This window comes from Bufo bufo, chromosome 1 (genome assembly GCF_905171765.1).
Source record: "Bufo bufo chromosome 1, aBufBuf1.1, whole genome shotgun sequence".
In the NCBI taxonomy this organism is placed as follows: domain Eukaryota; kingdom Metazoa; phylum Chordata; class Amphibia; order Anura; family Bufonidae; genus Bufo; species Bufo bufo.
The window spans coordinates 31,464,217-31,489,293 of NC_053389.1; the positions used below are offsets into that span (position 1 = coordinate 31,464,217).

Genomic DNA, 25,077 nt, shown 5'->3' on the forward strand with positions numbered 1-25,077 from the left:
TGGACGGACACAGGGATGTCCACCCTTTCAGTAGCTCACACTTAGACAGCAGCACTGCGCTGTCTGAGCGTGAGCTTCAGCAACTGACTGAGGCTTCTCTCACCCCCAGTCAGTCACTAGAGCTGCAGACATGGCTCCCTGTAGCTGACTGAGGGGGAGAGAAGCACCCCGGCTGCCCCCAGCTCACCTTCTGGTCTGAAAGTTCTACCCTCTCCTCCACCGTGTTTTTCCGGCCCACGGTGGGGGCGTGGCTTCACAGAGGTGGGGGTGTGACTTCATGTGAGTTGTGGGCGTGGTCAGTGAGGTTCAGCTTTCTAGGGTGAAGCCAGTGGCCACCCTATTCACAAGGGCGGTCACAGCTTATCTACTCCCCCTGTCTGCACAATGACCTCTGCACAGTCACAGATCATGCCTAGAAAGCTCTCCCATAGAAGTCAATCAGTCCCTTCCAGATGACTGACATGGTGGCTGCTGTAAATTATATCTCTAAAAGCTTTTATCAACAGCTCTGGCAGTGTAAGCCGTGTACCGGGGTGGGCTCCCCAGAATACAGCGAAGTCACAGACAAGGAAAGCGACACTGACACCAGCTTAATATGCAAGAACAGAAAACTTTACTTAAACAACAAGTAATAACATAAGCAACACCAAAGCAATACAAACATGCATAGAATCGCTATATCCCGGACCCACAGTAAATGTTCCTGCCCAATGGACAGGCCTAGCCGATGGTGGACACAGCAGAGCCTGCAAGTCGTGCTGTGCCGCTACAGAGGACACCCCTAGCCGGTGGCAAACGCAGCAGAGCCTGCAAGTCAATAACTGCGCTGCAGTCCTGTACAGTACAGCCTAGCAAAACTATATAAATCCTAACTGACTAACTAATGCTAGGCCTAGGCTAGTCTCTGTAACTTCAGGCGACACACAATATATTGCAATCAGTAACCAGTACTGACCTGTGTCCGTTCTGGGCCCAAGGATGCAGCCTACCAGAGGTGGCTACCAACTTCTCAGCAACCGTGCGGCCTTGCTTGATAGTGAGACCTTCTGTCCACACACTGGACTGGTCTTCCTGGGACAACCTCTCTTTCAAAAGAGCTGGATACAGAAAGGATATAACAGCTACTCTCCTCCTTCTGAGAGTCCATTAACTGCCGCACATCTGCAAGCCAGGATGGAATTGGATTCAGTCCCTCACAGCACAATCCTTCCACAATGCCAGATCAGCACTTCCTGGTTCACTCACAAGCAGCATGAGTCATCACCTACTTTACTTTACATATGCAAATCCCAGAGTGTGCTGGTTGTAGCTGCAAAACAGTGGTCTCTATGGCCCGGAATGCCAAATGACAGTTTAAGTACACGTTAAACATAAACCTTATACAGGCAGAGCTTATTCAAAATCTCACAGCAGCATGACCAACCCATAGTCATATTCAGGAAACAGGATAAAAATCTACAATCAGAAAGTATTTACACATAAAAGAAATAAAAAAAGGATATGTGGCACTATCTGGTTTTAATTGATAGAAAATGAGTAGAGGTGACACCGTCCCTTTAATTTATACAATTTTACTCCACACTTTCTTAGTTAAATGCTAATTCTGCCCGTAACGGTGTTTATACTAATTGCATGCACCCTGAAAAAGTACACAATTTACCAATGTACGTAATCTCGGGAGCAAATGGAGGAGGTAAGTATGATTTTATTTTTTTTCCCGTAAATTTCACACTGTTTTTACTCTCAGATGTCGCGATCGTGTATGAACGCGGCATCTGAGGGGTACAATCTTATCGCTGATCTCTAGTGGATAATGTCAGACCTCGTGATGGACACACAGATGTATGGCTGGTTACAGCACATCTATATGGGCTCTTTCACACAAGCAGATCTAGTGCATGGAAATGCACTGTGTGAAAGAGAACCAAGCCCCGTTCTGGACAGCAGAGACACGGAGCATTACCATAATTAATAGGGTTGTCCCGATACCACTTTTTTAGGACCGAGTACAAGTACCGATACTTTTTTTCAAGTAGTCACCGATACCGAATACCGATACTTTTTTTAAATGTCATGTGACCGTTTTGGGGGATCTGTGGATGACGCACTGTCATGTGGGGGATCTGTGGATGGCACTGTTATGGGGGACCTGTGGATGGCACTGTTATGGGGGACCTGTGGATGGCACTGTTATGGGGGATCTGTGGATGGCACTGTTATGGGGGATCTGTGGATGGCACTGTTATGGGGATCTGTGGATGGCACTGTTATGGGGGATCTGTGGATGGCACTGTTATGGGGGATCTGTGGATGGCACTGTTATGGGGGATCTGTGGATGGCACTGTTATGGGGGATCTGTGGATGGCGCTGTTATGGGGATCTGTGGATGGTGCTGTTATGGGGGATCTGTGGATGGCACTGTTATGGGGATCTGTGGATGGCACTGTTATGGGGATCTGTGGATGGCACTGTTATGGGGATCTGTGGATGGCACTGTTATGGGGGATCTGTGGATGGCACTGTTATGGGGGATCTGTGGATGGCACTGTTATGGGGGATCTGTGGATGGCACTGTTATGGGGGATCTGTGGATGGCACTGTTATGGGGGATCTGTGGATGGCACTGTTATGGGGGATCTGTGGATGGCACTGTTATGGGGGATCTGTGGATGGCACTGTTATGGGGATCTGTGGATGGTACTGCTATGGGGTGGGATATCTGTGGATGGCATTGTTATGGGGTGGGGGGATCTGAGGATGGCATTGTTATTTGGTGGGGGATCTGTGGATGGTGCTGTTATAGGGGATCTGTGGATGGAACTGTTATGGGGAGGATCTGTGGATGACACTGCTATATGTCATCCACAGATCCCCCTCATAACAGTGTCCCCCAATACACCGGGCCCCGCCGCTCACCGAAGTATTTATAAACGTGAATCCTTATCCTGTTATTAAGTTGAACTAACGCTGCCCTCTCCCATGTTCCCCCTGTATCCCCACAGCACTTACTTAAGCTTCCATAGCAGGCAGAGCGGACGGCACCAGTAACGTCACTCACTGACGTCGCGCGTCTGCTCCGCCTGCTTCACTCATAAAGTGGGCGGAGCAGGCGCTCTACGTCAGTGAGTGACGTTACTGCTGCCGTCTGCTCTGCCTGCTATGGAAGCTTAAGTAAGTGCTGTGGGGATACAGGGGGGACATGGGAACATGGGAGAGGGCAGCGTTAGTTCAACTTAATAACAGGATAAGGATTCACGTTTATAAATACTTTGGTGAGCGGCGGGGCCCGGTGTAAGAGTACAGTGACTGCACCGGGCCCCGCCCATAGTTACGCCCATAGTATTCTATTTATGTATCGGGGCGGGGTATCGGCGGCTGAGTACCGCCGAGAAAACTCGGAATCGGTCCCGATACCGATACTAGTATCGGTATCGGGACAACCCTAATAATTAATAATGCTCCGTGCCTCTCTTTGACCTTTTTGCTACAAAATCACAGTGATAACTTTATCTCACTGTGATTTTGTAGTAAAAAGATTACAGAGAGGCACGGAGCATTATTAATCATGTTACTGCTCCGTGTCTCTGCTGTCCGGAACGGGGCTTGGCTCTCTTTCACGCATCGGATTACCCTCACGGCATCAGCTCATGTGAAAGAGCCCTAAGAGTCCTGTCTTGTAATGAGCCATGCTCCTGTGCAGAGTGCACCATCTTTATCAACCTGGCTCGTCCTGTAAATAAGCCTTAGACCGTTCCGTGCATCCGGTCCCCAATGCACGGGCAACGTCTGTGCGGCGGCCGGGACGGATCGAGACCCGTTCAACTTGAATGGCTCTGTGATCCGTCCACACCGCAAAAAAATAGATCATGTTCTATATTTTTGCAGTGCGGAGACACGGACGGAAACACCACGGAAGCACTCCTTAGTGCTTTTGTGGGGTTCCGTGCCTCCGTTCCGCACTGTAGCTCCGGATTTCGGACCCATTCAAGTTAATGGGTCTGCATCCGTGATGCGGGGAGCACGCGGCCGGTGCCCGCATATTGCGGACCCACTGTTTGCCGGCCGCAATACGACCACGGGAGTAGAACGTCCGTGTGCATGAGGCCTTATAGTAACACTTTGCTACTGTCAGAAAAACTGGTGGCTGGTTCGTAAGTATGAAAATTCAGTCTAAACACTGATCTGTGCCCTATTTAGATTAAAAGCAAGAGCCTCGGTGCTGCAAGGTCCCAAAGACCCCTATGCAACCCAATCAAGGAAGCGTTAGCACAACCAGTGGTTTTCACTGCAATGTAAAGGAGAACAAATTGGGGAAATGTAGACTTTTAGCAATTAAATGGGTTATCTCATGAAGATCTATGGCGATCTGATCAGACAACTCGTTTAAAGGCGTTGACCCCCTGTTGATGGAATTTCAGAAATGACCTAATCTGTTGTGTGCTGGCATATGAAGCCTTCTTTTGCCCATGGGTCCCTTGTGTAAGCAATGGATATGGCAGCCATGATATTCATAGCTCCAAGATGGCAGTAATCACATGATTTACTTACATACTGAAGCCCTCATCTACTCAAGCTATGTAGGTTGGTTTTAGATAAATTGGAACCCTGGGCAGGTATCAAAGTTGAGCCCCTTGTTCATCCCACAGTGAGCATTGAGTTCAGGAATATTTAGGATATTGATGAAAACAATGGGCTGTTTCCCTAATCTTGTCATAACTACTGTGAAGATGTTACATGTCTGGGCATATCTACTGTGAGGGGGGCACATATCTTGGCATATCTACTGTGAAGGGGGCGCACATCTTGACATATATACTGTGAGGGGGCACATATCTTGGCAAATCTACTTTGAAGGGGCTCATATCTTAGCATATCTACTGTGAGGGGGCTCATATCTTGGCATAGCTACTGAAAAGGGGCACATATCTTGGCATATCTACTGCGAGGGGGCTCATATCTTGGCATATCTACTGTGAGGGGGCTCATATCTTGGCATGTCTACTGTGAAGGGGACATATCTACTGGGCATATACAGTGATGACCACAGGTTGTGAGCAACAGAACCACGACAAGGTCCTTCCTGCATCTGTTGAAAAATATTGGTGGAGCTTAACCCTGCTCCATGGTGGAACCAACAATATGGGAGTCTAAATGGATAAAAAAAATACAAATTACTGATTTTACATCAAAGATGGTCACACATTCAAAATGATAATAAATGGTAGAAGTCAGACTTACCTTTGAGGACATGTAAGTTGGTCTGTTTTACCAGGATGATATATTTGGGTTTCCATTGTCCTTTAGAGTCTTATTCCAGTGGATCATCCAAGGATATGAAGGTTAGTTAACTTCAGCTTTGGAGGTCAATAATGGCATAGAGGGACATCTCCCAAAAATTGGCAGTTCTTATACATGCACGTACATTATTTTCCTCATGCCAATTCCAATAAAGAAAACTTACCATGGTTTCATATGGATGTAACAGACAATTTAATTCCACTTGTGGAGACAAGTGTTTAATTTTGATTTATAGGTTATAGCTTTTATTAAAAGCTTTTTGTAGCAATTTTTTTTATAGAGACACCATAGCAAAGAGCAGCCAAATCGAATTTTTCTGAACTTCGCTCATCACTAGTTCTGAGGAACATCCTCATACTTACCAATAAGACTTTGTCCTTGTCTGGGACAATCTACATTTGAAGAACACATCTCCTTAACATAAAACTATTTGTGCATCTCAATAATTAAAATACAGATGTCTTTATGACGGAAGATGAAATATGTTGGCGATTCCAATAAGCGCTAGGCACATGGTCCTTAAGATCCGGGAACATGCCTTTTTTTTGTTTTCTCTTCTCAATGGCATCATGGAATAAAAGCATTGATGAAATGAGACAAAGCTTTTCACAACCTTTAAAAGTAGGCAGGAAAAACTCAATACCGAAAGGCGACGAAAGATTGCAAAAAAATTTGGTTGAAGGACAAAGTAGAAAATGACGAAATGTGTTGTCTTTGTATGTATTGTGTAAGTGTATGGTAACGCATCCGTACGGCGATTGACTTTTTGATCATTTTCACATGAAAAGATGCAAATTGTTTGAAACCCATTCAAACTATTTAATAAACCCTAAAGGTATACTTACTGCTGGTTACATTGGGAGAGATGACTTTTGACTGGTCTACTCTGAATACCCATCGTCCACGAACTTCAACATTACTGGTGGTGGTTATATTAATTATAGCGGATGTTAAGGACCCAGGTATCTCGAAGTAACTGACTGTTGCACCATTATTACCTCCAGCCTATGAAACATCAGATTTTTAATCATTTCTGCATCTTCGCATAGCTACTACATAAAACAATAAAGTTCCTAAATGGGGTTACAAAACATGGTCACCATTTTCCAAAAACAGGAGCACCCATATCTATGGGGTATGTCTGGAACTGAAGCTCATCTTCAATTGAAGTGAATGGGGTGAAGCCACAATGCCACAATGTGGACAGTTTTGGTTATATTTTGGAAGAAAGTACCCATGTTTTCCTAATCCTAGAAAATCCCAATAACTTGCAAGGTTTGTCTAGCGTTTTAACCAACCTAGAAACCCTTTGGGTGAGACTAGATAAAGTGGCTAGCTCCACATGGCAAGATCATGTGTACAGTAAGCTGGCCCGTCTAGTTGCACTCTTCTACCCTATAGTTGCAGCTGAGATGATTTTGAAGAAACTCTTCTTAGCGTATTTTAGATCAACCAAAGGCAAGTTCAGCTCTTCAACCTTCTTTTAAACAATAGGCTTCATTGTGGTGATTCTTTTTTTTTCTATAATCACCCCTAGTAGGATATAAATTACTAAATTTATATTAAAACATAGACAACATGCAAAGATTAGGGGGATCTGGTAATACAATATTACACAGCTTCTCCACCAAACCTGCAAATCGTTCTTCAGGAATTCATTGGTACAAAGTAACCCAGAAGCTCCTGTCCAAATTTTTAGATCATTATAAGAGGTGTGTAATGTTACCCAATACCCAGTTAGAAAATGGAAAAAAGGTAAGAGGTTTCTAATTAGTGGTTTCCTCCAATTGTCCGAGTGTTGGGTACACTAAATATGATGCTTATCGACCATGTAACCATCATAATCCACAATTAGGTGCTCCATACCTAATAAACACATGAAAATATATACTACAGGGTGGCCCACAAAAAATGAGCCTTGGGCCTCATGCACACGACCGTTGTTTTAGTCCGCATCCGAGCCACAGTTTTTGCGGCTTGGATGCGGACCCATTCATTTCAATGGGGCCGCAAAAGATGCGAACAGCACTCCGTGTGCTGGCCGCATCGGTTGCGCCGTTCCGTGGACCCGCATCTTACCTCCCAAGCCAGGAAATGGCCTCTATTGATGGCCACCGCAGAGGGACAGGTTTAGTGGCAATATATTGTGCTACACAGTGGTATATAGTTCTGATGGGACGGTATTTTGCACTATGGTATTGCTGATGCTTCCTACTTGTGTTGCTTCGTCTTCTGTCAATTTGGACCTGCTTACAACATAGGGCCACTTAGTTTTTGTCCAGGGTCACTTTAAGCTGCCAGTCCGCCCCTGCCTACAATAGCTAGAAAAGCCAAATAAGCCACCAAAAAGTTTCACAAAAATTACTATCAAATTTTAATTGAAACACTATACATAAAAAAGAAATAATTAAAATTCATTGCTCATGGTTGTCTGCAGTATGTGAAATTTAAATGCAACAGGTAATGTGTGACTTACCATGTTGTAGAGCCGTCAGCTTCTACGACCAGTGTTGAAGAAAGTCAGGGACACAACAAAGTCACTTCAATATGGTTTATTTATTATTCCAGCCAACTTATAGCTCAGTTCAGCCAGATCGCAGCCGGGTCAGGTAGTCAGTCCATAACACACGAACAAACATGATACAGGCCCGTGTTGCTTCACACACGCCTTTTGCCCTTGTGATCTGTAAGCCTCTCTCTCATACAGACACACCCTGCTTCATGCTGCTGACTTTTTAAATCACAATCGTGGACATGGGCCACCTGTGAAACCAGGAGTGGATCGTGGGGAATAAGCACCCACCCAGCTCTTTGCTTATTCCCAATGAAAGCCAGTCCCGGATTAGCTGATACCAGTTATACTAGGTACCAACAGCGGACACACTAGGTGCTGGCTTTCACTCCACCAAAGCCGGGGAATAGTAATGATCGAGCACGTTCGGCTGAACACCTGTTCGGTTTGAGCATCTCGATGCTCGGCACATGGCGGTACTCGACTGAATACCGCATGTGCTTGAGCGCAGTGCTCGAGTCTCCGCCCCGCTACGCAGCCAATAAACGTGCAGGTAAGTACTGCCCTCACTGTAATGCCGTAGCCATGTTGGCTGCTGGCATTACAGTGATTGGCTGGCCGAAATGCGTCATTAGGTGCTAAATAGCACCCGATGACGCATATTCGGCTCATTCTTAGTCAGGGAGAGCTTTGCTGAGGAAGGGACAGACAGTGTATGAAGTGAAATAGGATTCATTTTATTAGAAAAACTTTTCAGAGACCCAAAAGTCCTTTTAAGGGCTATTGTTGTGTGTGGCAGCAGCAATATACTGTATATTTTTAGCGCAACCTGCGCTAAATTTCTAAAACTTTACAGACCCAAAAGTCCTTTTAAGGATTATTATGTGTGGCAGCAGCAATATCTTTTTTTAGCGCAAACTGCGCTAAATAGTTAAAACTTAACAGACCCAAAAGTCCTTCTAAGGACTATTGTGTGTTGCAGCAATATCTATTTTTAGCGCATCCTACGCTAAATAGCGTACAATAGTTAAGCCGCTGCAGACAGCGACATTAGCTGCGCCACATCTCCAGTGTAAAGTGTGTGCATCCAAAAAATATCTGTGACATCCAGTGTACTTTTCTGTAGACGGTGTCCGCTGCAGACAGTTACATTACCTGCGCTACATCTCCAGTGTAAAGTGTGTGCATCCAAAAAATATCTGTGTCATACACAGTGTGCTTTTTCAACAGACGGTGTCCACTTCTGACAGTGACATAACCAGTGCCACATCTGCAGTGTAAAGTGTGCGCTTAAAAAATGTATTTGTGACATACAATGTACTTTATCCGTAGACGGTGTCCGCTGCGGACAGTGACATTAGCTGCGCCACATCTAAAGTGTAACGTGTGCGTTTTAAAAAATGTATCTGTGACATACAGTGTATTTTTTCAATAGATGGGTGTCTGCTTCTGACAGTGACATTACCAGGGCCACATCTAAAGTGTAACGTGTGCGCTTCAAAAATGTATCTGTTACATACAGTGTACTGTTTTGCGTAGACGCTGCGTACAGTGACATTAACGGTGGTACATCTCCTGTATAACATTTCCTCATCCCAAATACCTGTGACATTCCCTGTAATTTTTCATTAGCTGCTGGTGACAGGATTGACATTACCTGCAGGATATCTCCTGTGTGACGTTTCCACATCCCAAATACCTTTTTAAATTTGTTTGCGCATACACTTCCAAATCCTACGTTACTGTATGTGTGACATACTTTCAATCGTATATAACATTTAATATGAAGAAGGCGAGCAGTAAAGGACGGAACAGTAGCAGTGATGCTGATGGTGCACGCAGAGGCCGTGGCCCTGGGCACGGTGAAACTGTGCCTGCTGCCAGAGCACAAGAAAAACAATCATCCACGATACCTAGCTTCATGTCCCAGTTTGCAGGGCGGCGCAGGACACCATTCTTGAAGTCAGACCAGTGGCACCAGGTGGTCGGTTGGTTTGCAGCAGATAATGCTTTCAGTCGGTTAAGTACCACCCTGTCTTCCACCAAGTCCAGTTTCAGTAGCAAAGAGTCTGCTCAACCCAATCCTCACCCTGATCCTCCTTCTTTCCACCATGAAGAGTCTTGGCAAACAAGTGATCCCACACTTGGATATTCCGAGGAGCTCTTTTCAGCGCCATTCCTTGATTTAGCCCTCTCGCCAAGCACGCTTGAAGAGGGACATTGGGGGATATTGTGCTCTGATTCCCAAACACTTAAGCATCCACAATCACAAGAAGATGACGGTGGGGAACAGCAATTACTGTTTAATGAGGTGGATGATGATGAGACACAGTTTCCAATAAGTCAACTGCAATTACTGTCTCAAGAGGTTGCTGAAGAGGATGAGACACAGTTGTCAATCACTGAGGTTGTTGTTAGGTCAACAAGTCAGGAGGATGAGCAGAGTGAGGAAGTGGAAGAGGAGGTAGTGGACGATGAAGTCACTGACCCAACCTGGGAAGGTGGAAAGCCGAGCGCATTACGCAGTCCCCAGCCGCCACTATTTTTCAAGGTGTGCCGTGCCCACCTTACACCAACATGTGTCCCATAACATCACACGTGGCCTGACCAACGCAGTTACTGTGAAGATCCACTTAACCACAGACTCATGGACAAGTGCATTCGGCCAGGGATGCTACATTTCCCTGACGGCACACTGGGTGAATGTTGGGGTGGCCGGGAACGACTCGTACTCTGGCATGGCACAGGTGCTACCGACGCCAAGGATTGCGGGCCCTAATTCCATCAGGGTTTCCGCCACCACCTACGTTAGTGGCTCCAACCCCTACTTCTCCTCCTCCGCCTCCTCCTCCACTTCCACCTCCGAATTATCCACATGCAGCACCAGTCAGTCATCAGTTGGTTGCTGGAAGCAGTGCAGCACTGCAGAGGAGAAGCGGCAACAGGCCACGCTGAAGCTTATATGCTTAGGGGACAAACAGCACACTGCCGCAGACCTGTGGCAGGGGATAAGAGACCAGACTGAGTTGTGGCTCTCGCCACTCAACCTAGAACCAGGCATGGTTGTATCTGATGATGGCCGTAACTTGGTGGCGGCTTTGGAGCTTGGCAAGCTCAGACACATCTCATGCCTAGCCCACATCGTAAACTTAGTGGTTCAGCGGTTTCTTAAAACCTACCCCAATTTGCCTGAGCTACTGGCGAAGGTACGCCGCGTGTGTGCACATTTCCGCAACTCATCGACAGCTTCAGAGGTCTGTCAACGCTGCAGCAGCACTTGCAATTGCCAGCTCACCGACTGTTGTGTGACATGAGCACGTGCTGGAACTCGACGTTCCACATGTTGGCCAAGCTTTGTGAGCAGCAGAGGGAAGTAGTGGAATACCAGCTGCAACATGGTCGTCACCTTTCCAGTCAGCTTCCGCTATTCACAAGCGAGGAGTGGGCATTGATGTCTGACCTCTGAGAGGTTTTAAGAAACTTTAAGGAATCAACACAGATGCTGAGAGGCGATAACTCTATTATCAACATCACCATCCCACTTCTGTGTCTACTCAAACGCTCGCTACTCACAATTAAGGACGACGCTTTGCATGTGGAAGAGGTGGAAATGGGGGAAGACATTACACAGGGTGATAGCCAGACCACCCTCAGTTCATCTTCTCAGCGCGAATTGGACGATGAAGTGGAGGAGGAGCAGGAGACGGTTGCCTCCTCTACCATGGAAGTTTAATTCCATCTATTCAGCGTGGATGGGCAGAAGAGGAGGAAGAGGATAAGGAGATTGAGAGTGATCCTCCTGATGACGATAGCGAAGTTTTGCCTGTTGGCACACATGGCCGACTTCATGTTAGGCTGCGTTTCCCACGACCCGCGCGTTTTACGCATTTTAGACAACATGTATTACTGGCTGTTCACCCTTCTGGACCCCCGCTACAAAGAGAACGTCTCATCTCTCATTCCTGTGGTGGAGAAGATGAGTAAAACGGTGCAATACCAGAAGGTACTTGTTGAGAGATTGCTCCAAAATTTTCCATCTGACAATGCGTCCGTACTTCCTTAGGCAACCGAGGAAGGGAGACAAGGGGAACACACAGCAGTTCCAACAAATGCAGGGCAAGACTCTCCAAGGCATGGGACACTTTCATGACACCCCGCCAGCAACCTCACCCTGAAGCGTGGCCTAGTGGTACAAGGAGAGAAAAGTTTTGGAAGATAGTGAAGGAAATGATCCTTCAGTGCCTTACAACTACTGGGTGTCCAAGCTGGACACGTGGCACGAACTTTCACTCTACGCCTTTGTCTGAGCGTGTATTTAGTGCTGCTGGTGGGATTATAACAGATAAGCCTATCCGCCTATCAAATGAAAATGCTGACAGGTTGACTCTTGCTTATTCGTCGCATATATGCCCTTCGCATATGTTTTACAGGGTCAGCTCAGCTGCATGCCCTTGTATATAATTTTTCAGAAAGGTCAGCTCACCAGCAGGCCCTCACCTACAATGTTTTACAGGGTCAGCTCACCAGCAGACCGTTGCATATAAGTTTTTTAGAGGGTCAGCTCACCAGCAGGCCCTCGCCTACAATGTTTTACAAGGTCAGCTCACCAGCAGGCCCTCGCATATAATGTTTTACAGGGTCATCTCACCAGCAGGCCCTCGCATATAATTTTTAACAGGGTCAGCTCACCAGCAGGCCTTCGCCTACAATCTTTTACAGGGTCAGCTCACCAGCAGGCCTTCACCTACAATCCTTTACAGGGTCAGCTCACCTGAAGGCCCTCGCATATAATTTTTTAGAGGGTCAGTGCACCAGCAGGACCTCACCTACAACGTTTTACAGGGTCAGGTCACTAGCAGGCCCTCGCATATAATTTTTAGAGGGTCAGATCACCAGCAGGCCCTCGCATATACAGGGAGTGCAGAATTATTAGGCAAGTTGTATTTTTGAGGATTAATTTTATTATTGAACAACAACCATGTTCTCAATGAACCCAAAAAACTCATTAATATCAAAGCTGAATATTTTTGGAAGTAGTTTTTAGTTTGTTTTTAGTTTTAGCTATTTTAGGGGGATATCTGTGTGTGCAGGTGACTATTACTGTGCATAATTATTAGGCAACTTAACAAAAAACAAATATATACCCATTTCAATTATTTATTTTTACCAGTGAAACCAATATAACATCTCAACATTCACAAATATACATTTCTGACATTCAAAAACAAAACAAAAACAAATCAGTGACCAATATAGCCACCTTTCTTTGCAAGGACACACAAAAGCCTGCCATCCATGGATTCTGTCAGTGTTTTGATCTGTTCACCATCAACATTGCGTGCAGCAGCAACCACAGCCTCCCAGACACTGTTCAGAGAGGTGTACTGTTTTCCCTCCTTGTAAATCTCACATTTGATGATGGACCACAGGTTCTTAATGGGGTTCAGATCAGGTGAACAAGGAGGCCATGTCATTAGATTTTCTTCTTTTATACCCTTTCTTGCCAGCCACGCTGTGGAGTACTTGGACGCGTATGATGGAGCATTGTCCTGCATGAAAATCATGTTTTTCTTGAAGGATGCAGACTTCTTCCTGTACCACTGCTTGAAGAAGGTGTCTTCCAGAAACTGGCAGTAGGACTGGGAGTTGAGCTTGACTCCATCCTCAACCCGAAAAGGCCCCACAAGCTCATCTTTGATGATACCAGCCCAAACCAGTACTCCACCTCCACCTTGCTGGCGTCTGAGTCGGACTGGAACTCTCTGCCCTTTACCAATCCAGCCACGGGCCCATCCATCTGGCCCATCAAGACTCACTCTCATTTCATCAGTCCATAAAACCTTAGAAAAATCAGTCTTGAGATATTTCTTGGCCCAGTCTTGACGTTTCAGCTTGTGTGTCTTGTTCAGTGGTGGTCGTCTTTCAGCCTTTCTTACCTTGGCCATGTCTCTGAGTATTGCACACCTTGTGCTTTTGGGCACTCCAGTGATGTTGCAGCTCTGAAATATGGCCAAACTGGTGGCAAGTGGCATCTTGGCAGCTGCACGCTTGACTTTTCTCAGTTCATGGGCAGTTATTTTGCGCCTTGGTTTTTCCACACGCTTCTTGCGACCCTGTTGACTATTTTGAATGAAACGCTTGATTGTTCGATGATCACGCTTCAGAAGCTTTGCAATTTTAAGAGTGCTGCATCCCTCTGCAAGATATCTCACTATTTTTGACTTTTCTGAGCCTGTCAAGTCCTTCTTTTGACCCATTTTGCCAAAGGAAAGGAAGTTGCCTAATAATTATGCACACCTAATATAGGGTGTTGATGTCATTAGACCACACCCCTTCTCATTACAGAGATGCACATCACCTAATATGCTTAATTGGTAGTAGGCTTTCGAGCCTATACAGCTTGGAGTAAGACAACATGCATAAAGAGGATGATGTGGTCAAAATACTCATTTGCCTAATAATTCTGCACGCAGTGTAATGTTTTACAGGGTCAGTTCACCAGCAGGCCCTCGCATATAAATTTTTACAAGGTGAGCTCACCAGCAGGCCTTCACCTACAATCTTTTACAGGGTCAGCTCACCTGAAGACCCTCGCATATAATTTTTTAGAAGGTCAGCCCACCAGCAGGCCCTTGCATATAATTTTTTACAGGGTCAGCTCACCAGCAGGGCAGACATCCGAATGGATCGTCGCCGTCACAGGGACGTGCGATTGGCTTCAGGTTATCTAGAGTCACCAAAGCGGCAGCAGGCCCTCACCCATAATGTTTTAGATGGTCAGATAAGCAGGCCCTTGCTCCAAATGTTTTTGAGGGTCACCAGCAGGCCATCAATCATAATTTTTCAAGGTTGTGTATGATGCCCTCCTTTATGTGTAACACAGGGTGTATTGGAGTTCCGGTTCCTTGTAATTTTTGGCAGCCCTTTCACTTAGTGTATAGGCTTTATGAGTGTAGGAGTCTCACTACATGAACAATTGTACCACAATGTGAATGAGGCCCTACATTATGTGATATACAGGTCGTATGGTAATGCCTCTTCCTTGTAATTTTTGGCAGCACTTGTACTTTATATACAAGTATATATACATGAAAGAATGTTTCCTAACAATTTTTTCTCTAAAATCGATTTTATCTTCGGTTTGGTGCGTATTATTGTCAGTCTGTAAAAGTGGCGTACTACTCAGACAGCATCTTTCCCAGCAGCGACCTGGGAGTCTAAGATGCATCCAGACATCCTCCCCATGCTGTTCCTGAACCATTTCGGTGGTGTTTCCATCAGTTTCTGACCCTTTCCTATGAACCAGACACCCTCCCCTCTTCAGAGCAGGGGGTGCCTGGTTTAATGCTCGGGTTCTCCCATTGACTTCCATTCTACTCGGGTGTTCGGTAGAGCACCCGAGCATCCCGATGTGTTCGTCAAGAGCACCCAAGCACTATGGTGCTCGATCAAAACTACCGGGCACTTTGGTGGCACGTCTCCGGTGAACCACAGCAAAGCATCATATGCATCTCCTCTTATAGGTTTCCCGCACCATTCTAGGAGACACATACCTTCCTTCATATCATAGGCGTGCACATGGGGTGTGCCTGGGCAAATCCTAATCAAGCCTGCTGGCCGGCGTATACTAATGAAGCGCTTCTATTTTGGAAGTGCTCATTAGTACCGGAGGACCAGGAAGTGGTGAACGTGTTGTACTTACTGCTTCCTGGTCCTCGGCTGTCGGCTGTGCAGGGCTGCGCACAGCGTGAGGCGCTTTGTGAGGTCACGCTGTGCGCGCCAGTTCAGAGCACAGCCGACAGCAGGAGGAAGAGGATCGCATGCGGCGAGGAGTGGCAGTGTCCAGGAGCAGAGAGGTAAGTTTTTATTTTATTTTATAAAAAATTAGGCTGCTGGGGGCATAATGCTGGCTAATGAGAGGCATAATGGGGGCTAATGAGGCATATGGGTCTAATGAGGCATATGGGGGCTAATGAGAGGCATAACGGGGTCTAATGAGGCATATGGGGGCTAATGAGAGGCATAACGGGGTCTAATGAGGCATAATGGGGGCTAATGAGACATAATGGGGGCTATTGAGGCATAATGGGGGCTAATGAGAGGCATAATGAGGGCTAATGAGGCATAATGGCTGATAATGGGGGCTATTGAGGCATAATGGGGGCTAATGAGAGACATAATGAGGGCTAATGAGGCATAATGGCTGATAATGGGGGCTAATGAGGCTTAAGGGCTGATGATGGGGGCTAATGAGGCATAAGGGCTGATGATGGGGGCTAATGAGGCATAATGGGGCTAATGAGGCATAATGGGGCTAATGAGAGGCATAATGGGGGCTATTGAGGCATAATGGGGGCTAATGAGAGGCATAATGAGGGCTAATGAGGCATAATGGCTGATAATGGGGGGTAATGAGGCATAAGGGCTGATGATGGGGGCTAATGAGGCATAAGGGCTGATGATGGGGGCTAATGAGGCATAATGGGGGCTAATGAGGCATAATGGGGCTAATGAGAGGCATAATGGGGGCTAATGAGGCATAAAGGCTATATATATATATACACATGCATACACACGCGTGCGCGCTGTGTGTGTTTGAGCTTTAGGGTGCACACCCTAATGCAATAGGCTGCCCACGCCTATGCTTCATATATGAGGCCTGTCACTGCCTCACAATGTTTATATTGTTTACTTTGCCTTATTAACATGCATTATTCACCAGACCAGTTTTGACGTTACTTGTGACCATTATTACGTCAATTACCTTATCTGCATGCACTGTTACGAGTCAGGGGTGTAAGGCATTTACATTTTCTGCATGGTAGACAACTATGAGAAATTTTTATAGTTTTCTTTATATATTGTTTCAGTACGGACTACATATTTATTTGGCTTTTCGTAGCTATTGTTGGTTGCATTCTTGAGTTGCAGAATAGATGAGGATTTACAACTATGGAATATAAAAGAACTGTTTAACTTTTGCTCATACCAAAGCTGGAATACTGCCGTCACCATCGCTAAGTCCTTCGGAGTTTCCACCTTGATTAGTCCCTGTTGTCCACTCGATCTCAGCATAGTTGTACATGACAAAGGTCATGGTTTCATCAGAGCTCAGGACAGCCTGAAATGTGTTCACCTACAAATGTGACATACGACATGTCAGAGTAGACAACTGCAGTGAGTTCTGGTTGGATCTACATTTGTAATGCCTTGTAGAGGACATGAGGGGTTATCAGCTGCTCTGAAGACATGTAGAAGGAAGGAAAGTGAATAGAATAGCAGAAAAATATGTGCCAAACATTTTAGGAAGACAATCAAGATTAGAACTTGAAGAAAATCATACAATGACGTGATACTATGGCATAACACCGTTATATAATGCCAAATAACATTAATAGGGATAAGCGAACCCGGTGAAATTCGGGTTCGCCCTAACTTCAGGTCAAAGTTCGGGTTCGGGACCCGAACTTGACCCGAACACCGAACCCAAACCCGGACCCCATTAAAGTCAATGGGGACCCGAACTTCACTTTATTATTTTCCTTTATAACATGCTTATAACGGAAAATAATAGCATTCTTAATATAGAATGCTAAATAAAATGGCCATTGAGGGGTTAAAAATAATAAAAAAAAACTCACCTCATCCACTTAATCGTGCAGCCGGTATCCTCTTCTTTCATCAGGAACTGCAAAAGGACCTGCCATGACGTCACAGCGCTCATCACGTGGTGAGCGCGGTGATGTCATCGCAGGCCCTTTTTCAGGTCCTGAAGAAAGAAGAGGATACCGGCTGCGCGATCAAGTGGATGAGGTGAGTTTTTTTTAAAATTATTTTTAACCCCTCAATGGCCATTTTATTTAGCATTCTATGTTAAGAATGCTATTATTTTCCGTTATAACCATGTTATAACAGAAAATAATAAAATCACTCGAACACCGAACCCAAACTTCAGTGAAAAAGTCCGGGTACGGGTACTCAAACTCGAAAAGTTCGGTACGAACCCGGACTTTGCAGTTCATTTTCGCTCAACCCTATACATTACCTCTACATTGTAACAAATTACAATGCCATGCAATATCTACTGCTATATAGTCACCATTTCCTACTTTTGACATCGGCAACGTATAGCTAACGAAGGACGTCACATGTGGTGAGCTGGCTCAGTGGGTATATAAGGTATTTGATAGGCTGTCTGCACATATATCCCTCGAGCAATTTATCAGAGTTGCCAAAAGATATGATTATTGGCTTTCGGGGCAAGAATAGCAGTATTTCTCAAACTGCACAGTTTCAGAACCGTTCTTGTGCTGCTGTGGTGAAAGTGTATGGTGAGAGGACAAATGGCACCATTGTGATTAAGAAACATGGATACAACGGAGCACCACTGATGTGAGAGGTGAACGTCGGCTACAAAGACATGTGTCTAAAACAACAATTCATAGAACCTTACTGCGTATGGGGCTCCAAAGCAGACAGATGGGCACTGAACCTTAGCCAACGAAGTTGCATCGGCAGAAAAAAGAAAAGTCTTCAGGAGTATTGGAATTGACCAATATCTTCCCCGATGAGTCACATGTTTTACGGATGGACATTGACGTATCAAGCGAGAGATATCAGGGACAGAAACACCCTGCAACCATTACTGGAACAACTCAAGCTGGTGGTGGCATGAGTTCACCTATCTACGTGGAAGGCACTCTCAACTGATTTGGGTATGAATCCTTACTTGCAGATCAAGTACACCCATACATGTTGATTGTCTTCCCTGGGGTGCATGGGATCTTCCAGCAAGACAATGAGACATGTCACACAACTAGAAATGTCCGACATTGGTTCCAAGCACTACCCTGACCCCTAATTCCCCAGACTTGAACCCAATTGAGCATCTGTGGGACCACTAGTCATGCTCACTCTATGGATTCTCCCACACCCTCTCCAGCAGCTGTGGGATGCACTGCAGTCAACATGGCTCCAGATACCTATGACAACCTACCAGGACCTTATGGAGTACGTCCCCCCGACCTGTCTAGCTGCTGTCCGTGCTGCACATGGAGGTTACTCTGGATATTAGCTGTTGCTCAGAATAACGTGACTTGATCATAAGTGCAATATAATAACCAAACAAAAGTAGTGTCACAATTTCCCAACAGAATTTCACTTCAGTAGTGTCAAATAACAATTATAAGCAATGCTGTATAGTGATATACAGTACCCAGATAACACTGGCAAACAGTACTGATGCTATATATAATAGTGTTAGGTTTTCGTAGTACTTTTATATAGCACCTAGATAACAGTGGTTATAGTTAGTGTTGATCCCAAATATTCTATTCACGAATTTTTTACGTGAATATCGGCACTTTGAGAATTCGCGAAGATGTAGAATATAGTGCTATATATTCGTAATCGCTAATATTCTAGATTATTTTTTCATCAGTAACCTCCCTTCTTGCTTGTGGGCCAATGAGAAGGCTGCAATATCTTTGTCAGAGCTTAGCAACATCCCTAGCAACCAATAGGAATGTTGCCTACCCCTTACTATATAAGAAACTCCCCAGCAGCCCTTGTATGCAGTATTTTGCAGATCTGAGAGAGAGAGCAGTGTTATTGCTGTGCTCTGTGCTTTCTTGTGTCATTACATTAGATAGTTAGTTAGCTTATATATATAATACAGATAGTTAGTGGGAGATAGTCAGTGTAGGTTAGATAGTGATATAGTGTAGCTGATAGGTTCTACTGTCCATACATACATGCTACATTCATAGGGCTGTGATGTCACAAGTTCACAACAATACTTAGTGCACCAATCACTAATAAGTATTCAGACCTGTTAAAATGTGAAGTTGCACATATTGCGCCAAAATATTCGCATCATTGGTGCCGATTTCGCAATCGCGAATATATTGGGGCACTCTATCTGTATATAAAGCTATTATAATGTTCTGCCGTGCCAACCATTTTTTTTCCAGTCTCAGGAAACTTCTAGCAGGTTGAAAAATTTAGCTATAGTGACCCACGCCTGTATTACGCAAATATTACATTGCCGATTTTTCGCAATCAAAAAAATAATCTCGAATTTGTGAATTTGCGAATATATGATAAATATTCTACCAAATATTTTCTAAATATCGCAAATTCGAATATTGCCCCTGCCACTCATCACTATTGCTAAAGCCAAAAAATAAACAGGAGTGGATCCAAAACAAAGATGACACGTGAATAGAATATTTGCATGTCTTCTGTGTTTTGTACCCTCTCCTGCTTTTGGCTACCAAATCATAAGCCAATTCTGATGGGACCATACAGGCCTTACAGCTGCTACACAGACAGGATCCATTGTGTGTCTCATTTTTCCTTCCTTCTGACAGATCAGAAGAAGGGTCAAATAAATAATGATGTCAGTCAGGCCAAAAGGCAAAATAGTGGCCCAGTCATAAAGTGGGGAGGGTGGGAACAGCATGAGAAGTCCACTGAGTGGCCCAATGACAAAGTGTTGAGGTAGCAGCAGCATGAGAAGATCACAGAGTGGCCCATTTACATAGTGTTGAGGTGGCAGCAGCATGAGGAGGCCACAGAGTGCCCCAGTGACAGTGTTGATTTAGCAGCAGCATGAGGAGGCCACAGACTGGCAAGGTGACATAGTGTGGAGGTGGCAGCAGCAGCATGAGGAGGCCACAGAGTGGCCCAGTCACATAGTGTTGATTTAGCAGCAGCAGCATGAGGATGCCACAGAGTGGAAAGGTGACATAGTGTGGAGGTGGCAGCAGCAGCAGCATGAGGAGGCCACAGAGTGGCCCAGTGACATATGTAACACCCCAGAGTTGTGTTACCACTTCTGTACCTTGCTACTGTCTTTATTGGTCTAACCTTATGTCATGATATGCATTTATTCCAGGTCCTCCACACTGTGCATTTCTAATTTTATGTACATGTAATTTGACTGGTTCACCAGCAGGTGGCAGAAAAAATGGCAGAGCTATAGTTAGAAAGAGTGGAACTTAACATTCCATTCTAAGACCTTTCTGTAGGGGAGTGGTCCAGCCCTACTTCCTGCAGGAAAGGTGTGGCAGAAATTCTAGTCAGTCAGCTTACCCCCAGCTAGGGAAAAGGTGTGCAGGGGTACGTCTCTGCTGGATGTGCCCATGCCAGCCAGAGCACCTTAAGCTCTGCTGGCCATGGAGGCAAAGCTTAAAGCCTCAGGAGCCAGGAGGAAAGTTCCCTGGCATAACCTAGAGTCAGACTACAAACTGAAGTGCAGCATACAGAAGAAGCTGAGTTATACAGCCAGCCTGTCAGTACAGCAGGTTCAGAAAGAAACATATGTAGCAGAGTGGAGTTTGCCTTCCAGCTTCATACTAAAGCCTGCTGGAACCAAGACAAAGCCTGTAAACCGTTCTGGAGAACGTTTATGCAAAGTAAAGCTGCCATTGAACTTCATTTCAAGGTCTGGACTCAAGTTATTCTTTTATCCCTCAATTATTCCCCCTATTTATTGCTTTGTAGCCAAAGCCTGGGGTCCAGCCGTGTCCATGTAGGAGCACCGTGACACACATAAAGAGACATTTTAGGCCGCAGTATACCACTTGGCATTTCCTACACCTGGGATGCGCATTATAGAGGGTCCTAAGGGGAGACGCCCGTTGCACATAGTCTTGATTTTGCAGCAGCATGAGGAAACCACAGAGTGGCAAGGTGACATAGTGTGGAGGTGGCAGCAGCAGCAGCAGCATGAGGAGGCCACAGAGTGACCCATTGACATAGTGTGGAGGTGGCAGCAGCAGTATGAGCAGGCCACAGAGTGGCAAGGAGACATAGTGTGGACTTGGGACGAAGTGGATGACTGAGTCAACCATTCGAGAGCCGCTGGGTTGCTGGTCAAGACACGACTGCTAGCCGACACTGGGAGCTCAGGCCTCTGGAAGTGACTCCTGCTGCCATACCCCTTACTCTGCTGCGACCTGTGCCTGCTCCAGAAACATTTAGGCCTCTGCCCCTCCCCTGTGCAGGGCCTGGCACTTCTCTGTCTGACATACTGTTAGATCAAATAAATAAATATGAAGAAAATTATTACACCCCAAAAAAGGCTGCAATTTTCTCACTTCACCACACAACGGAAAATAATATAATACTTTTTTCCCCCACTAATACAAGCCAAAATATGCTTTACAACATATAACTGCACAACACAAGGGCTAATAAGACGTAGAAATTTTTCCTAGTAATAAACCCTGTTAATGGCTGTATCTCACAGCACTTGCACCCCAATAACAAGAAGGGTTTGCTGGAATTACACAGGTATCTATTGCAAACCTGAAAACAGCAGTATAATGGCAATTTGGATCCGCAGTCAGTGCAGAAAGGTGTAATAGGATTGCTCAGGGGCGCACCAGGATTCACCTGTTCCCTTGTGGGCCAGTCCAAACATGCTTCTCGCCTTCGTTTCCTAAGCACACGGAGGATGTGGTGGGGGGTGAATTTATCATAAGGATATTATCTGAAGTCAGTTTGAGTTTTTGAGTCCACATCTGGCCACCACCCTATGAATGTAGCTTTGATTCCTGAGGCTGCAAGGAACGGCTAGTCAGCGGGGGTGTAGGGTGTCCGACCTCCACCAATCAGATACTGATGACCTATTTTGGCAATAAGTGATCCATATCAGGAGCCTGGAAAACTCCTTTAAGACAGTGGTGGTATAGAGTGAACATAGTACAGTACCATACGGTGCATATATTACCATCAGGGGTGCACCACCAATGAGGCAAGTTGAGGCGATTGCCTCAGGCATCACTAGGTAGGGGCAAAAGGGGGGCAGCAGGGGGAGGATTATCTGTTTCTGCAGTATAGTATTGGGAAGCACAGTGGGCGCAGTATGTGGCGCTGTAATACCCTGTATGTTTTGTAGCTCTGTATGTAATGTTTTCCAAGTATGTCTTTAACAGGAGGGATGGGGGGAAGGGATAGGTAAAGTAATTGGCATTGGGGGGTTAATGGGGGATTGGGGCGCCATTTCAGTTTTAGGCTCAGGCAGCAGAAAGGCTAGGTGCACCCCTGATTACCACTACAGGTATATAGTGTCCATACAATACCACCATCCAGTGCCCCGCATAATACCACAGGGCCACTTAACAGATTGGGATGAGTACGTACCCTCTTTGTCGCTGATTTGTAAAATGCAACTTTATCCCAGGTCGCTACAAGAACCCACTTTGGTGTGTAGCTAATTCCTGGGAAATACGAAGCCAGGTCAATTGCATTCTGGGTTATCAGGCTGGAATCTTGGCTCATCCTGTAGTATATGTTCCCGGATATTTCATTATCCACATCAGCCCAAAATGGCGCCAGTAAGGTTCCATCAGCAAAGGGGAAACGTTGAATAAATGTGTTATTAAGAAGCACATCGAATGACAGGAGGCCATTGTTGTTCACCTGGGGCAAAAAATTTGAAAAATAAAGTTAGAATTGTTACATTTTTGCACATTGCATGTAGGCAACAGCCAATACTCACATATACAGTCCGCATATATACTCACATATACAGTCCACATATATACTCAGATATACAGTCCACATATATACTCACATATACTGTCCACATATATACTCACATATACAGTCCGCATATATACTCACATATACAGTCCACATATATACTCAGATATACTGTCCACATATATACTCACATATACAGTCCGCATATATACTCACATATACAGTCCACATATATACTCAGATATACAGTCCGCATATATACTCACATATACTGTCCACATATATACTCACATATACAGTCCACATATATACTCAGATATACAGTCCGCATATATACTCACATATACTGTCCACATATATACTCACATATACAGTCCGCATATATACTTATATACAGTATGCATATATACTCACATATACAGTCCACATATATACTCACATATACAGTCCGCATATATACTCACATATATGGTCCGCATATATACTCACATATACTGTCCACATATATACTCACATATACAGTCCGCATATATACTCACATATACAGTCCGCATATATACTCACATATACAGTCCACATATATACTCATATACAGTATGCATATATACTCACATATACTGTCCACATATATACTCACATATACAGTCCACATATATACTCAGATATACAGTCCGCATATATACTCACATATACTGTCCACATATATACTCACATATACAGTCCGCATATATACTTATATACAGTATGCATATATACTCACATATACAGTCCACATATATACTCACATATACAGTCCGCATATATACTCACATATATGGTCCGCATATATACTCACATATACTGTCCACATATATACTCACATATACTGTCCACATATATACTCACATATACAGTCCGCATATATACTCACATATACAGTCCGCATATATACTCACATATACAGTCCACATATATACTCACATATACAGTCCGCATATATACTCATATATACAGTCTACATATATACTCACATATACAGTCCGCATATATACTCAGATATACAGTCTGCATATATACTCACATATACTGTCCACATATATACTCACATATACAGTCCGCATATATACTTATATACAGTATGCATATATACTCACATATACAGTCCACATATATACTCACATATACAGTCAGCATATATACTCATATATACAGTCTACATATATACTCACATATACAGTCCACATATATACTCACATATACAGTCCGCATATATACTCACATATACAGTCCACATATATACTCACATATACAGTCCACATCTATACTCACATATACAGTCCGCATATATACTCATATATACAGTCTACATATATACTCACATATACAGTCCGCATATATACTCACATATACAGTCCGCATATATACTCATATACAGTATGCATATATACTCACATATACAGTCCACATATATACTCACATATACAGTCCACATATATACTCACATGTACACCTCACTAGTGACCCTGCTCCCCCTCCTTCTGTCACCTCACTAGTGACCCTGCTCCACCTCTTCCTGTCACCCCAATAGTGACCCTGCTCCCCCCTCCTCCTGTCACCTCACTAGTGACCCTGCTCCCCCTCCTCCTGTCACCTCACTAGTGACCCTGCTCCCCCCTCCTCCTGTCACCTCACTAGTGACTCTGCTCCACCCTCCTCCTGTCACCTCACTAGTGACCCTGCCTCCCCCTCCTCCTGTCACCTCACTAGTGACACTGCCTCCCCCTCCTCCTGTCAC

The 25,077-nt window shown here is 44.9% G+C and overlaps 1 protein-coding gene across 1 annotated transcript in view; it reads right to left on the reverse strand.

Moving 5' to 3' along the window:
• Positions 1–5,632: 5,632 nt before the first annotated feature.
• LOC120980128 (alpha-tectorin-like) overlaps positions 5,633–25,077 on the reverse strand; it is a 40,476-nt gene continuing 21,031 nt past the window's right edge. The window contains exons 4-7 of the mRNA XM_040409419.1: positions 22,962–23,240; positions 16,801–16,947; positions 6,145–6,304; positions 5,633–5,691 (exon numbers count right to left, since the gene is read on the reverse strand). Of these exons, the coding sequence (XP_040265353.1) occupies positions 5,633–5,691; positions 6,145–6,304; positions 16,801–16,947; positions 22,962–23,240 (645 nt within the window). The remainder of the gene's footprint in view (positions 5,692–6,144; positions 6,305–16,800; positions 16,948–22,961; positions 23,241–25,077) is intronic.